Source organism: Sceloporus undulatus, chromosome 6 (assembly GCF_019175285.1).
Source record: "Sceloporus undulatus isolate JIND9_A2432 ecotype Alabama chromosome 6, SceUnd_v1.1, whole genome shotgun sequence".
NCBI lineage: Eukaryota > Metazoa > Chordata > Lepidosauria > Squamata > Phrynosomatidae > Sceloporus > Sceloporus undulatus.
The window spans coordinates 28,035,940-28,053,465 of NC_056527.1; the positions used below are offsets into that span (position 1 = coordinate 28,035,940).

The 17,526-nt window shown below is 39.0% G+C and overlaps 1 protein-coding gene across 3 annotated transcripts in view; it reads left to right on the forward strand.

Annotated features, from left to right (window-relative positions):
- FAM171A1 (family with sequence similarity 171 member A1) overlaps positions 1-17,526 on the forward strand; it is a 94,793-nt gene that overhangs the window by 54,862 nt on the left and 22,405 nt on the right. For 2 of the 3 annotated variants that reach the window (XM_042473451.1, XM_042473452.1), the window contains 3 exons: positions 2,472-2,564; positions 10,345-10,503; positions 11,429-11,605. In XM_042473451.1, coding sequence (XP_042329385.1) covers positions 2,522-2,564; positions 10,345-10,503; positions 11,429-11,605 — 379 coding nt within the window. In that variant the 5' untranslated portion in view covers positions 2,472-2,521. The remainder of the gene's footprint in view (positions 1-2,471; positions 2,565-10,344; positions 10,504-11,428; positions 11,606-17,526) is intronic. The other variant, XM_042473453.1, reaches the window with a different exon arrangement.

The window sequence follows — 17,526 nt, forward strand, 5'->3', positions numbered from 1 at the left end:
TTTTAATCAACCCCCAATCTAAACTTTTGAATTTGATGCAGAATGTGATGAAAAATCCTATTAACTGTATCCCCAAATTTGGAAGGCTGTTCCCCTAAACTGTAGGAAATGTATACTTTTGTTCATTGAATTTGAGTTGCAGTACTGCCTATGTTTAAGACATACTTAAGCATATAGCTAATCCTATTAGTACCTTGTAGGGTAGACCCATTGAATCAATTGCTGAGTGGAGTCGACACATAGGTAAATCCAGTTGATTTAGCTGGTCTACTCTAATGAAGACTATCAGTAGGATTTAGGCCATACACCACTCTGATTCGGATGATGCCTCCCTATGAATGGTAGATCTAGAGATGGAAAGAATATTTGAAAATATTTTTAAAAATAGTTGAAAAACAAGTTTTTTGAGTGTTGAGAAATCCTGATGAGAAGAAACCTGGACTGATGAGAATCTTTGCAGTTCAGATCACAGGTCTGTTCGGTTGTCTGGTTCCTAGATTTTATCTGTAATGGTTCAGTCATCTTGTGCATTTGAGTTTTGTGTGTTGTTTCCAGAAAATTACACCAATGTGTGAACAAGGGATATTTCAGTTGCAAAGTTTTATGTGAACAAATGAGAGCTCACTTTCCAGCAATATATATTGGGTGGGCAGGAGAACCTCAACTGAATTAGGTCTAAGCTGACAGCTATCCTTAAGTATAGCTGGCCCTTTTCCAAATTGACAACAGCATGCTTTATTTATAGGAGATGGTTTTCCTCCTGTTTTCTCTTTGTACATCCACCTTGACACAACAAAAGTGTCTAGGCTATTTCTGTGTCTTACAACAGAAAAATGTACAAAGTGATTATTTGTTGTTGTTGTTGTCATTGATTGGTATTCTGTATTGCAGCTATGGATTTGTTGCTTAGAGTTACAGATCATTAGCTGCTCTAGATTCACTAAAGAGTCACAGTTATGGTATTATTGCCACAATAGTGGATGCCTTCCCAAACCTACTTTACCAAGTAACACCCACCCAGAAAGAGGAAGGTCTGTTCGGCTGGCAGTCAAGGCATAGATGGATCACACTTCCAACACCACCCCATCAGCGAGTTGAGCTGTGACAAGGAATGGCAATGGGGTCTTTCTTCGGATTGTCACAGCCTTGCTTGTTGTCAGGAGAGGAAAGGAAATATCCTCCTCTTGCACCTCCCTCCATCTTTCAGTGTGGCTCCTGCCTGGTAAAGTAGGTTTATGGCAGTCAGCCCAAGAGACGATATTTAGTTATGAATAGGTATCTAAGTAGATAGTATAGAATATGGGCTAGCAGTATATTTATATACTATCTTTCTCACATTTTAAGAATCAAGACAGATTATAGCAGTTAAAACATAAACCATTAAAAATAATAAAATTGCAGAAAACTGTACAAATCCCATTTCCCTAAAACATTCAATTCTCAAAAGCCTGCTGGAATAAAAAGTTATTCTCCTGCCTATGGAAGGAGAATCTAGCTTCTCAGGAAAGAGAATTCAAGAGCAATGGAGAAGATTCTGCACAAATAGTCTCTGTACAAATTGTATAAAGAGTCTCAAGATTTCCATATTTCCATAAGGGGAAAGGCTGGTAGGATAGAAAGAAGGGCCTCCTTTAAAAAAAATCAAAACATGGGAAAATTCATATGGGAGAATATGGTCCTTTAGATAATCTGGACTAGGATTAAATTGTGCCATAATGGCAGTTACTTTTTTGGACTACAATTCTATGACTAACCAGGCAGGCAGGTCTCAAGCAGTGGTGGCTGACAAGTTCTGGTAGTTGTGGCCCCCAAAAGTAACCATTCCTAGTTTTGCTGTGTTATAGTTGCACTGACTTTGGTCAGTTCATGCCAGTTTAAGTGATGTGTAGAAACTGGAGATAAGGAGAAACCTGCCTTCCCCCTTTCTCTTGTAATGGACAAAATAAGGGATTGAAAGATGAAGTGAATCACATTTCTACTATTAAAAAGGGAGAAGCAAAAAATGTAGATTGCTCTACGATTCTCCTTCTCTGAAACCTGAGAATTGTGCAGGTTGGCTTTTGGAGTTGAGATGTAACTTTCACCCAGAAATCACATCAACCTTTTCCCAAAAAGTGTTGGGGGCTTCAGCGGTCGAAAAAGTGCAGTCCAAGGGTGGCATGCATCACTTTCCCCGCTGAGGTGTTAGTACTTGTCATTTTCAAAAACAATTCTATCTTTATTTTAGAGTTTCTTCATTATTGATCCCTTAAATTGATTGTTTTCTTCTAGTACTGGTACAGACACTTTCATATACAAGCTATTGAAACCAATGTATGTGACATTATTGGTGGATACATTAGTTGGACAAAGCATGCATTACCTTAAGTGGAGATCTGTGCTAGGAAACTTGGAGTTTTTGTATAGGAGGCAGTTTTTTCTTATTTCTTGAGAATAGCACATTTCCCACTTAACCAACTTTCCTTCTACAGTGTTTTCTTCTCTGAGCCTTGGCCTTCTTCCTGAACGTTCAGCTACTCTAATGGTGTATGAAGATGTTGTACAAATAGTCTCAGGATTTCAAGGTATGTATATGTTCAGATGCAAAGTGACATACTTTGAGTTATTGTGATCATTTTTACGCATTTCACACAACAAATGATTGCTTGGAACTGATTTTTAAGAATTTCAATTTTTATCTTTATTTGACAAGGAAAATACAGTTATTAGTCTAAATCCAAAGGTTAGTTCAAACTAGATTGGATTTATTGTATCTGTGGAATTCACAGAAGTGTTTACTTATCAAGATTCCTATTAATTTGTTGAGTTAACTGTAGTTAGGGACTAACAACTGGATTTAGGCCATTGTACCAATTCACTTGGTATGTCCTTTTTCCAAACTTACCACTTTGCCCATTGCACCATTAGTTGGGTTAACTTTTTCTAGTTTAATTTACTTGACTACATAAGATGGCATTTGAACTACAGTGGTCCAAACCTAAGAAATGTATTATTTGCTCATGCTGTTAATGGATTATTTGCCATTCAAGTTAGCCAGTGTTGTTCAATAAACAGCTAAAAGGCTAATATAATCCCACACTGCATTAACAGGAGCCATTAGAGCAGATTTTGAGGGATGCAAAGGGCTACAGAGGGGTGAGAGAGTGCTTGATTATTGCCCTACCTCCCACAAGCTGCATGCAGTTCCTATGACCAACTCATAGTAGGGCTTTAGTTATCATCTCAGGCATGGTTATCTCAGGCATGGAACATCAGTGTTCCATTCTGATCTGTGCCTGACCACAACTGGAGTGGCTTGTGTCCAGTGCAAAATTTGAAAAAGGAGACTCATAAGCTAGAGTGTATTCAGAGAAGAGGAGTCAGGTCCAGTTCTATGAGAAATGGTTGAAGAAATTATGCATAGGAGCTGATGAAGGATGAATTATGAAGGAGCTGCTTATGTTTAACCTAAAGAACAGAAGGGTAAAGTCGGAGGTTAGAAAAGTTAATTTTTGGACTACCATTTCCTAGTGTACTCTTGGCTAGCGGGGATATATTAGATTTTAGTATAAAAAGTAACTTTTTTTCAGCAAGTTAGCTGTTTAAAATGAAATATTAGAGCTGTCTTGAACTATCTAAAAGTCTGTCTCACACAAGACCGAGCCCATTTGGTCTGGGTTGAAGAAGCCAGGATGAGGACAAATGAGGAAAATTGAAAGGAAGCCAATTTTGACAAATGTTAGAAGAAATTTCCTAAGAGTAAGGTTAGTTTGATAGTGGAGCAGATTGCCTCCAAAGGGCTCTTCTTCACTTAAGGTATTTAAGTATCAAGGCCATCAAGGATGCTGAACTTGTGAGATTCCTGTACTTCACAGAAGAATAAAGCACATGCTCTCAAAGGTAGCTTCCACTGATTCTACATGCTGTCCTTAACTGCAGTAATCTTAACAGGGCCAAGTCATATAGTTAGAGTGAGACAAGTACTGGAGGACAGGAAGAGCTATGAGGGTTTGGCTAATCATTTTTAACAATGTTAGCTAGGACTGATGAGAGTTTTAGTCAATCATTCCACATGGTATCTGTCACATTTGTCTTAACATACAGTTGTCATTTGTGCAGAGTGCTGATTTGTACAGAGAACCCCTTCTTAAGAAAGTTGTCTTACTTCCTTGGGGGTAGAAAGCCATGATAGTTAAATCAACGTTACGAGTGTAATGTTGTTATAGCCTAAAGCCACTGTCTACACCTAGAGACAAGACATTATGTATCAAAGGAGTCCAAATTGTACCTGTGCTTCAAAACAACATGAATTGTCTATCAGTAGCTGAGAATTTAAAGAGCTGGTAATGAATGGTCTGGAGCCAGCATGGTTTGAGCATTGGACTAAGATCCTGGAGATGAAGGTTCGAATCTCCACTCAGCCATGGAAACCCACTGGGTGACCTTGGACAAGTCACACTATCTCAGCCACAGAGGAAAGCAAAGACAATCCCCTCCATACAAATCATGCAGAGAAAATCCTGTAATAGCTTTAGGATCGTCATAAGGCAGAAACACTTGAAGGCACATAACAACAAACAACAACAATTAATTGTCTTAAGCCATGCTCTTCTACATTTTTCTGCTGCTTTTGTGATTGCTGTTCATACCCACCCATACATGCAAAGCAGCACAGTCAGAGTTTCCTCTGATCATTTGAGCACAGCTGGTGCTGCCATACAGCCAGCATCAATGCTGGGGAGATATGAGGACTCCTGGGTAGTTACTATAGTTTGTTTGTAAGAGTGCTGCTTTCAATTTAGGGTTGGAAACAAGCTAAAAAGAGATCCCTTTCTGTTGGACAAATATGTTGATTTAGCTGTTTGCACTCACATTTTGTTTCAGAGGGCTGATGTGATTATTTCAATATGTTGTTGTCATTTGCTTTAAACGTGAAGTGTTAGCTTGGCTCAGTTTTGCAAACTTAAATTTGCAGGCGTGTTTTAGGGATTGACCAGAAGTGCAACCATGTAGGAAACTATTACAGTACTCATATTTCAGTTTAGGTACTTCCAGTGTTTATTCCAATACAATCTCACAAATGAAAAATGACTTGAGACTGCAGGCAGATCAGTTGGATCCAAATATTTGGCTCTAAACTAAAATCGAGTTATGTTTAAAAGAAATCATAGCTTGTTTTAGAAGATAGTTTTTCCCGGAGATGAATCCACTATATCCCCAGTCAAAAGAGATTTTGGGAACTGGGTCAGCTGGCTTCTTCTAGAAGATTGCTTCCAGTTACATATTGAAGAGCAGCAATTTATAAGCTATAGCATTGTCATGCTAAGCCAAACTACTTCATGTGGTAGGGAGTCCTCAACCCAAAGGGTTTCCTGATATTTTTGTACAAAGCTGTTTTTGTGTGTGTTGAAGCTGCGAGTACACTTTGGAGCACCATGGTCACTTTATGTTAGGCCCATCTACCCAAGTTTCTAACCATCTTCCACTGGCAAATACCGTATATACTCATCTATAAGTCAAAAAATGTATGCCCAGAAATTGACCCCCGAAATCCCAGCTTGACTTATTTACAGGTCAGTATGGTAATGTGATAGCAGCTGTTTCAGATTTCTCCATGCAGTCAAGAGAGCAGTTTCTTTCTCTTTTAAGCCAAGCAGAAAGAGTCCTGGGTAACAGATTGATATTGCTGTTTGTTTAAGAGTCCCTCTTGCTGCACACTGACATACACACATGAAGGAGCCTCCACGTTTATCCACTGGTCATGGCAAAATCCATAATTTTGCCCTCAAAACCTGCCCTCGACATACATGAGGTCGATTTATAGGCGAGTATATATAGTAAACACAGATTTATCCAAACTGAACTTTGATGTGTATGCTGATTTTCAGTTTCTTGCCAGACCCAGTTCATGGCTCTAACATTTAAAATGGTGTAAATGGGTCAGCACCTAGTTGGCCTAAAAGACTACCATCTGGTTAGCAATTTTCACTTTCACTGTCTTTTGAAGCCATTGTGCTGTATAATAATGCTGTATAATGTGGTGGTGTTTGTTGTGCAGCTGTAGGGTGATGTTCAGAAAGTGAACTTGTTCTTTGTATAGCTTCAGGCTGAGATTGATAGGAGGGTGGAAGCTGTTGAAATTCTGGTGGAATGGCTTGAGTAAGTCCTCTCTATGAGCCAAAATGATGAAGATGTCATCAGAAGACATCAAGTAGAGGAGGGGTTTCTGGAAACAGGAATTAAGGAAGCATTATTCCAGGTCAGCTATAAAGTTGTTGCCATATTATGGTGCCATGCATGTGCCTATGGCAGTACCATTAACCTGAAGGTAATCAGTCTCTCTCAGTATACAGCACAAGTAGCAAATGAAAGAGATGCAAGACTGGAGATGCATTTATACATATGAGGATCTGTGAAATGGCAGGAGGCATGGATTTACGCTGATCACTGCACCTGGATTCTTGACATTTCACAGATCCTCAGGCTCTTTCCAGCCACGTCTCTCTCCAATCTTGCATCTCTCTACAGCCTCATGTCTCTCTCCACCAGCCTCACAAATATAGTATGTACTAGGCTACCTGTGTTGTGTATTATGTATATGCAAATGCGTCTAATTAAAAAGATTGTATGTACAGCGCTGTGTAAATTTACAGCGCTTTATAAATAAAGGTTAATAATTATATATATATATACACACACACACAAATACAAAATATTTACTTATATGAAAATACAGGCATTCAAAAATCCAAAATATGAAACGGTTCTGGTCCCAAGCATTTTGGATAAGAGGTACTCCACCTGTATTAAGTCCTGATTCTATAGCAGGTGAAGTGCTGTACTTTTATGAGCTTGTTAGAGGTTACATAAGCTCAACTATTTATTTGAATGAACAGCTTTAAAAAGTATAAATTGGCCATCCTAGAATTACATTCTGTAATTTCCAATAAGGAGTTAGCCTTAATCAGAAAGCTTCTTTTAAAAGTGTACGACATATATTGAAAAAGGAGCTTTGGGGAATACAGTAACAGATGTTTTAAATCTTCATTTGCATGTTATGGAAAAGCTTGCAGATGGAGCTTTGCCTTGTTTGCAGCAAGGCTTTGTTAATGGTATGAATTTGTGGGAAAAATGCTTTTGGCTTCATAAGTAGATACCCAATGGGACTTACCATGATAAATACTACAAGAAGCCTCTCTGATCTTGCCAAGACTAACAACCGTCCAATACCGTCCAGTGATTTTGAATAAAAGTTCATCGTTGGTCGAGTGCTCAGTGAAAGCATAAATAGTTGGAGTGATTTGTCCCTCTAGAAGATCTTCTGTTGAGGATTTTGTTGTGCATGATAGGACAGGCTGATTGTTTGAATCCACACAGCACAAATCAATCCAAGTTGCTCTTGCCTTGAAGCATGCCAGTTGGGAGTAATCACTGCTCTCTGGACAAATGACCCAGTGAAAATTCTTATATACAAACAGGAGCCCAGTCACACCACAGCATTCAGGCTGCGGTTTCTTCACTGAGATTACATGTCATATAAATCTGAGGCAGATGAATCTTGGCTAGAGCTTGGAAAAGTTACTTATTTGGATTCAGCTCCCAGAATCCTTCAGCCAGCGTAGCCTCTGACTGTGCTTGCTTGGATATTCTGGGAGATGCAGTCCAGCAAGGTAACTTCTCTAAGCTCACATTTTGGTTTTCTGAAGCTGTGGCTGTCCTTCACTAGGAAGGGAACAAGACATTAAAGTCTATTGCTGATTTGGATACAAGAACCATTCAGAAGCCAGAGATAGGTTATATTGTTCCACTAAACATGATCTTTTTCAGGGTCTAGCCACACCACACAGTTGGTACCAGTTTGGCTGCCATGATTCCATCCTCTGGAGTCCTAAGATTTTAGAGTTTTCTGACAGAATGGTCTAATGCTGAAGTTTAGGGGTGTGGGTAGTAGTGAATTACAAGCACCTCATCAAATTACATATCACAAGATTCTGTCAGATGGTTTGATGGCAGTTACAGTGGTCTTCGGCTGCTATAACTGTGCAGTGTGGATACATCCTCAGAAACTGTCTCCAAGAAGGGATGGCCAGGGCCAATGAGGCAGTGATTTTTCCCAGATTGGTATTTCCTCGGGAGGTTGGACTTCACCAAGGCAGCCAGCATGTCAGGTGACCAGACATCCATTTTATTATACAAACACCCTACATTTTTTCTTGAATGTCCTACATTTTGCAATGCCTCCTTTGCAGCTAGGATAGCTGGTCACCCTAGGCTTAAGAGGGCTTGGTTGTCCTTGCAACAGTTTCTTTCAGTGGTATATCCTAGAGTGGAAGCAAAGGAAGGATAGACCTGGAGAACTAATACTGCTTTACTTTGCCCTGCATCATCAAATACACTTAATATGTACAATCAAGTGCTGATGTTTAAGATTTATATGTGCTGAATTGTAATTTTTGTAAACAAAATGAAACCTTATTTTAATTGTTGGAAGAGAATATTAAGTAATGTGATTCTGCCATGCACAGCAATAGGTCACATAAAATACGTGAATAACATCTGTGGTAAATGGAGTTTTCCAAATGAAGAGAGGTTGGAAACCTCAGATCAACACATTTCTAGCTGGAGATGACTTCATAGTAAATTACTGAGTTGAAAGGGAACTTTGAGGTCTCTAATCCTTTGCTGATGCAAGAAATCCATTATTATTGCATCCTTATAGATAGCTGTCCAGCCTTTGCTTTAAAACTTCTAACGAAGGAATGTCCACCACCTGCTCAGGCAATGTGTTCCACTGTCAAACAGGAAATTATTTCTAATATTTAATGTAAATCCTCGTTCAATTTTTTCATTTCTGCAGCTCAGAAAACAAATTTTCTTGATCATAAAAGCCACAACATTGTGATTTTGATTCTGCAGGGCTCCAGGTTGACTCAGGCTTCCATCCTTTCATAGGCTGGGCGTAAAATGAGTACCTAGCTTACAAATACTAAACTGCTTAGAGAGTGCTTAGTTCACTATGAAGTGCTATAGAAATGTAAAGTTCTATTGCTGTTGCTATAAAGGAATCCATAAAGAGATATGAAGGAATCCAGAAGCACCTTAAGACTAACTGGAAAAAAGAATTTTCTAGACTACATGCTTGCATGGACTAAAATTGCATTTGATGAAGTGAAACCTTATGCTAGAAATTTTGACTTTCCCTTGTAGGACTTGTTCTTTGAGCCTCTCTACATCCTGTAATAGTTCATTTGGAGGAAAAAAAGGTGATGATGTGCTTAAGATGAAATTAAACAGTACACACTTCACAGTGCAAATTACCATTACAGTCTGCATAACTCATTGCTTGCTTTCAGGGCTGTGAAGTTAGTATGTCAAACCTTCAGCTCCAGTTCTTACTCCAACTTCTTTATTTTTCTACTGTTCAACTCTGACTCCTTCATAAATGGCAAATGCATATTAATTAGTAATACCAAACTTACTGTAGTAGCAAAATGTAATAGTAACACATTTAATAAAAATGTAGTAAAATGGTAACACAAGACATTTCATCACCACTGTCTGAATCATCAGGCTACTTAGATAGACAGAACATAAAGTATATTTGATTGAGTATAAGGTTATATACAGGTTGATTATCCTTTATTCAGAAATTCAAAATACTCCAGAATCAAAAATTGTCAGCACTGGTGGCTGAGATAGTGACACATTTGCTTTCTGATGGTTCAGTGTACACAAACTTTGTTTCATGCATAAAAGTATTTAAAATATTCCATATAAAATTACCTTCAGGCTATGTATATAAGGTGTATATGAAACATAAATCAGTTTTGTGTTTAGACTTGGGTCCCATCTCCATGATATCTCTTTATATGCAAATCCAAAATCCAAAAAAAATCCAAAATATTTCTGGTCCCATGAATTTCAGATAAGGTATACCCAACCTGTATATACCATAAATTGTTATAATATTGTACGTTTTATCTCGAAGCTGGAGTCAGAGGATGCATTTGTACTGGCTCTGATTTGACCCAGAATTGCTTCCAACTCCATAACCCTGCTTGCTTTGTTGCCTAACTGTGGGTGGAGCCCTACATACAGTTGATGAACAACTCATCAGGACTTACAGTACAAGATGGCACTGTAATTGTTACTGAAAGTGGGTGTTTTGTGTCTGTGTGCTTTAATGGGAATCCAATAAATTAGGCAAGAGTTTAGTATTGGCCATCTCTTGCAAATTTCATAAATGAAATCTGGTGGAGAAAATGCTTTGCTGCCAAGGTTATAAGTGCATCTATAAAACATTTGCTTCATATAGAAAGGGCATCTTGTGCTTACTTCCTCAGGTGTCTGTCTGCTTATTTCTAGGTGCACGGATTCAACCCAAAGTTCATTTTCAAAGGAGAGCCCTGAAACTGCCAGAGAACACCAGCTTTAGTGACCTCACAGCATTTCTTACTTCAGCTAGTTCACTGTGGGAGGTGGATAGTTTCCCTTATTTGCAAGGATATGATGGCAATGGAACTGGTAAACGTTTTAACCTAGTGATTCTTAAAGTATGTGTTAAGTTTTATGAGCATGTTTGCTTGGAATACCATTTAATGTATCCAAAGACAGCTTCTTTTTTTCTCCTTTTTGGCTTAAATATTGTTAGAAAAATATTTCTGTGTATCTGAAGATATCTTCCTTATTTAAAAACACTTTTCCCAATGAACAATTGGAGGAAATTCTCCAGGTCTTTTCCTAATTCCATGTTCCATTATCAACACATAAAAACATTAAAAGAAACTCCATCCATTACCTAAAGAACCTAATGGTTCTTTATTTAATTTTTTACTTAAGGTATTGAGGTTTGCTAGCCAGCATCATAACCACAATATTGAAAAGAAACAGTCTTATCAAATCTGAGAGCTAGTATATCCCCTAAGGCCATAATAATGGCCTGTTTGCTTCTCCTCCTCCTCCTCTTGCATACTTCTTTCTTTATTACCAGCAGCAACTAGGGCTTAGGAACATTTGACCCTCCAGATGTTACTAGACTGCCTCATCCCTTACTATTGGCTAAAGCAGATGTGTATTGCAATCCAACATTAAGCAGGCACATGTTACCCAGCTATGGGCTAAACCCTCAGGAAGTGATTGCAAGGCACTGCATGGTCAGTAATAATTTCACCTTGAGATACCCATGGTCTAGGCAGCTTAAAATAAGGAAGTTAAAACCATATTGGCTAGTAGTTTGGATTTTTTTTTTACTAGAAATTAACTGTACTGTAACTGAATTACACATTTTTTTGTGAATTTGCAAAATGCTGGCAAGTCCATGTTGACTTTTCCTAGCAGGAAGATATATTTAAAATAAATACAGTAGTTCTTTGTGTGATATGTTTCTGTTTTGACTTACTTTGGGCTTTGTATTTTATGCATTTTCACAATGTTGTTCATTTGCTTACAGGAAATAACACTAGGTATGATCTTACTCCTGTCACTGCAGTTAGTGTTCACTTACTCAGAAGCGATGGGAGTCCAGTGCCAGTGAATGGGCCCATCTATGTCACAGTGCCTCTCCCAACAACCAGCAACTTGAAGCATAGTACTCATGTGCCTGCTTGGAGGTTTGACCAAAAGTTTGGTAAGTGATCTCTGGTTTTTGATCCCAGATATGTAAGTAATGGATGCATTCATAACATTTGATTGTAATGGCAGCTGGGGAGTGGTCAGAGCTGATTATTCATAATGTTTCCAGAATGATTCGTAGTGGCTTTTTGGAAGAGGGCTATTGTCTCTTACCATTCTCATTTTGCAGTTGGGTGCAAGTTTTAGAAGGCCTACTGGTCCGTCACCTGGGTTTTATAAAGCCAAACCTGATCCTAAATCAGCCATTGCTTTTATCCAGAGCCTAGTTTTCTAGTATCTGGTATATTTGTGTTTGTTATTTCCTGTCAAGTTGACTTCAACTTGTTGCAACTCTATGAATGAGAGATCTCAAAGATCCCTGATCATCATCTGCCCTGCTCAGGTCTTGCAAACTCAGAGCTGTGGATTCCTTGATTGAATCAATCCATCTATAATGTGAGCTTCCTCTTTTCCTACTGCCTTCCACTTTAGCAAGCATTATCATCTTTTCCAGTGAGCCATCTCATCTCATGATATGTTCAAAGTATGAGAGCCTTAGTTTATTTATTTTTGCTTTGATTGAGTGTTCAGGCATGATTTGCTATAAGACCCATTTATCTTTTTGGTGGTCCATGACATTCATAAAACTCAATAGTCTCAGTTAGTCTTCTGGTTTTTAACCTTTCCGGGTGTTGTTCCCTACTTCAGAAGAAATACAGATAAAGGTTTGCACACAGTTTCACATACAGTTTATTTTGTTGGACTAAAAATTGATTTCCTTCAGAATGAACAAAAACAGGGACGTAGCCAGGATTTTAGGAAAGGGGGGGGGGAGGCTAAGTGCCAGCCATTATATTGGTGGGGGGGTGGGGGGGCGGGGCAGAACGCCCTGCACCATTTTTTTTTTTAAAGGGGGGGGGGGTTCGGCCCCCAAAACCCCCCCCCCCCTTGGCTACATCCTGACAAAAAGACTATTTTACCTTAAAAATTGCCATAAAAGGTAAAATTCAAAGTAACGGAAAAGAAATGGAAAGGAAGGAATCATGTTTGCATTCACTTCACAAAGCCCCCCCCCCAAAAAAAAGATAAATAAATATTTGAGTTGAGGCTTATATTGTAAAATCATACTGGAAATATAACATATATAAATTATTGGAATGCAGACTATAGTATTTTAGAATGCCAATATAATTGTTTCTCTAAATCCAAGTGCTAGTCTCAGCTAGGGCATCCCCCTCAATAAGTGAAATTTACATTAATGTTGGCTTCAGTTCATCTGTAGTTGGAATTAACTGTTGGATTTAGACCAGGCTGTGAATCTTGCAGCCCTTGAGATGTTGTTGAACGGTAACTCCCAGCATTTTAGATCATTGTTTCCCACTGGGATGCTGAAGTCTTTTAATTTCCTAATGCAACCTCCATTAAATCAAACTCCCACCTATTTAATTTTTTTTTCTTATGATCCATGAATATTGTTTTTGCTTCTGTGAGAAGAGTTTCAGAAGACTGACTCATACTTGTGATTTCCTGCAAGAAGCAGGCCACCTTTTACCCTTCCTGTATCCTGTTTTAAAACTGTAGGATGGCACATAACATTTACAAATGACTGAGAAGAGAATAATTTTCTGAAGTTGATTAGGCTAGTCACAGCAGTCAGCCACTTGCATTTCTCTCTCTTTCAGATTATTTACTTTACATAGCTCCTAGCTGAGGATTTTCTTTAAAACATACATACGCACAAATACATATGCTGCTGTAAATGTAACTCAGTTGGTAAGATGAAGCAAAGGAATTTCCTCTGTTTCAGTACATGAAGAATGACTACTCCAAATTCTACCATATTGACATTCATTTAGGAAACATCAATTTTTGAACTGCAAATTCTCACAGTTTCCCAGAATCTGACCAAAATCCTGAGTAATTGTAGTCCAACTAAATAATGTTTCCACGCTCTCATGTAGGACTGCAACCTAAATGTACATATGTAAAAAATTGGAGTAGTGAACCAAATTGATTTAGTTTTCCATATGACTAAGGAAGAAGAAGCTTGTTTTGACTTGAACTTAAGAACTATACTTTCCCCTTGCTTCACAATGTTTTTATTGGAAAGTCAGTCATGCACCTCCTAATGCTTGAATGCAAAAATGTAAAAGTACTGGCTAAAAAAAGCAGCAGTTAAAACAGGGAGGCAAATGCTATTAACTTTTCTTCCAAAGGCTTATCTACTTGTCACATGCTTTCTAAAAGCTTTAGAACTGAATCTAGAAGGCGTAGACAGATATTTATTGTAGGCAAAAACCATGCTAATGTATGCAGCCATTTCCGGGCTAGACATGGGCTTTAGTTTGTGCTTGGGAATTTCCCATTGCTTCTGGAAATTGGAAAGAAACTCCATTCACTGCCTAAAGAATCTAATGGCTCTTTATATTTACAATAACAACAATAACAAAAAGAAGCAGGGTTATAAAAAATCTGAGAGCTAGTTTGTCCCCTAAGGCCACATTCAGAATACACAGGGCATTGCCTGAAAAGTTACAGGGGAAGTATAGACTTGTTTCCAAGTGTAAATAAATGTTACCAAGCTCTTTTGCTGATGCATCTGGGTGGCTGGTGCAACAGATGCTGGGATTCCTTTGTCTGAAAAGGGATATGTACCATAACTCAGTCCATGGAAACCACAATTCCCTCTTTCACATATACAGTGGTCCCTCCACATTCACTGGGGTTAGGAGTGAAGGACTCCTGTGAATGTGAAAAAAACCGCAAGCAAAAAACACTATTCTTTTTACCTAAGAGAACATTTGTCTAGGAATCTCCAGGTCCTCCAGTGCAACTCTATGGTCAACATCCACCAGAAATTGATCATAGAATCAGACTGGAGGACCTACAAATGCCAAGAGAAGTAGTTTTTTGTGGGTTTTTAGGGCTATGTGGCCATGTTCTAGAAGATTTTCTTACTGACATTTAGCCAGCATCTGTGGCTGGCATCCGAATGCTGGCGAAACACCAGGAAGAAAATCTTCTAGAACATGGCCACATAGCCTGAAAAACCCACAAAAAACTATGGATGCCAGCCATGAAAGCCCTCAACTTCACACCTAGAGATGTGTTTCCTCTAGGAATTTCTAGGTTATGCAGCACAACTCTATAGTCAACTTCTGGCAGAGTTGCGCTGGAGGACCTAGAGACTCCTAGAGAGAACATATTATTCCACAAATAATCAAAGCTGCAAAAGTCAAACCGCAAATGTGGAAGACCAACTGAATGTCCTTAGGAGCACATAATGCTACCTCATACTGATTAGACCATGGGTCTATCCAGTCAAGTATTGCTAGCTTCATGGTTTCAGACAAAAAATTTTTTTTCTAATCTCACCATAAGATAACCAAGGATTGAGACCTTGTTCATGCAGACAATTACTCTTACCTCTGATCTATGTTTCACTCCCTCCCTACTGATATGTTAAAAGAAAAAGAGAAACTGTGATGATGATTTTACTTTTCCATTATCTTTTTATTCCCTATATTTGCAAACAACAATGATGTCTTGCAAAGAAAACTTACTGCCTTGGATATAAAGCATAGTACATTAAAGGAATGGCCCCTTTGCATAATTAATAAAATTAAACAACTTAATGATGCCCTGGAGACATTTCTAAATTTATTCCTGAGATGAAAATATACTCCATGTCTTATTGTGCCATAATGGTCTATCCCAGGGAGCTGAAAAAGTATCCATCCAGCAAAGAGTTAGCATGGTGTTGTGGTTAGAGCCTTGGACTATGACTCTGGAGACCAGTGTTCAAATCCCAGCTCAGTCACAGAAACCTACTGGGTGGCCTTGACCAAGTCACATTCAGTCAGCCTCAGAAGACAGCAAAAGCAAAACCCTCTGAACAAATGTTGCAAAACAAAACATGGTAGGATCATGGCCCTGAAGGCAAACAATCACAACAATCATCCTGCCATTTGAAAAGTATCCATCCATCCATCCATCCATCAACCTATGGTACTGATGTACCGACTTGTTGAGTGTCCTACAACTCTGAAATCCATAAGCCAGTGGTCATGCTTTTAAGTCATTTCTGATGTTTCACAAAAATTCATCTCTGGCCTTCTGCCTTTCCTCTTCCTGCTCAAACCGCTTTGTCAGTGTTTCTTTTGGATTATATGCAAACAGCTGAAACAATGGACTATTCCTGGATTGCTCTTTATGCCTCACCCTACATACAAATTATCCCAATGTAAAATAGAATTGAGTTTTTAGAGTCCTCGAGGGAGCATTGGTTAGCAGCCTTTATATAACTTCCTTCTCCTACTGCAACAAATTTGTTCAAATCTGTTGTCATTATGTGAAGTATTTAGGAAAGAAAGGTCCAGTAGTTTTTTTTGGCATGGTTTGTTTCTATCAGTCATAAGAACAAAGGAAGAGGCTTTATACCAGGTCAGACAGTTTGTCTCTCTAGCTTGTCATTGTCCGTCCTGCCTGGCAACAGCCCTCCAAGGTCTTGGACAAACGTCTTATGTATTAGTTGGTCCCTAGCTTGTTTTGAACTGGATATACTGGGGAGATTGAACATAGTTCATAACATTGAGCTACGGTCACTTCCCAAGTCATTTGTTCTCTTCTTGTAGTATCACATAAGTAAACATGCATGCTAGGAGACAGGAGTCAATTATTTGTCCCTTGAGCATTGGTCAGACTGGAAAACGTTTTGAGCTTTGTTCAACCCTGATGCTACAGTGAGGACCTTTTTTTTTTTGGTTCAGTCAGAACACAGTCAAAAAGTCTATACAGTATAGGTTTGATGATAGCTTCTGTTTCCCTCAGGTTGATGTGTCTTTTCACTCTTAAGTACTGAACTAATATTCAGAGTAAAAGGCTTCATCCCAGGTGGTATTTCTACACTCTGCTTGTTTGAAATTAAATGGGGTGCCATGTTTCCAAAGGGGGTTCCTGAACAAGGAATTTGCTATTTTCCCCTGTGAGAGATCCAGTGGCATCACTAGGGCTGGTGTCACCCGGTGCGGTAACTCATGGTGTCACACACCCCTATTGACCTCCTCCCATACCACACCGTACAGAAGCCTTAGTGGTCAAGCAAACAAGGAAAGTGCAGTCCATGGCCATGTTGGCATCAATTGTACTGGTGTAGTGGCAACTGCACACGCCCGGCCCATACCTGGTCCTAAACTGGGCCATTTACAGTCACTCCTTTTTGGCCCAGTTCTTCTGGGTTCTGGTAGCCTGTCTGTTTGAGGCCTAGGTAATGATTTTTGTACTAATGTTACTCGTAAATGATATTTCCCATGTATCACTGAATGTAATGGCAATAGTTGTGATAGAACTAGCAAAATTAAAATTATACCTTCAAATTATTCTATCATACACATAGCCTAAATGTTTTTGCATGTACATTGTTTCATGTGGTAAGATGTGATGTTTCTAAATAAATTTTTAAAATAATAATTTTTTACAAAATTGTTTTTTTTTTTTCATTTTAATTTTAAAATTTATTTTCTAAAAAACTGGGGCCTTTCCTCTCTCCTCCCACTGAGCCTCACACTGCTCATACTCGTCATCATTTTAAAGGGATGGGAAAATACCTCTGTCTGAAATCCCAGAGAACCACTGCCAGTCAGCATAGATAACAGAGAACTAAATGGAGACATAATTCACTCCAGTATAAGGCAGCTTTCAGGGTTTATATCAGGTTGGCAACTGTGGGAGGCTAGGGGGGTGGATTAGTCACCTAGAACAGGGGTCGGCAACCTCCGGCCCGCGGGCGCCTTTCCACCGGCCCCCGCTCCCTCTTGCCGCCGAAATCGCCGCCGATTTCGGCGGCTTCAGCCGCCATTTTGCTCTTCAAAATGGCGGCGAAGTCTCGCATGACCAAAAAGATCGCGTGAGATTTCGCCGCCATTTTGAAGGGCAAAA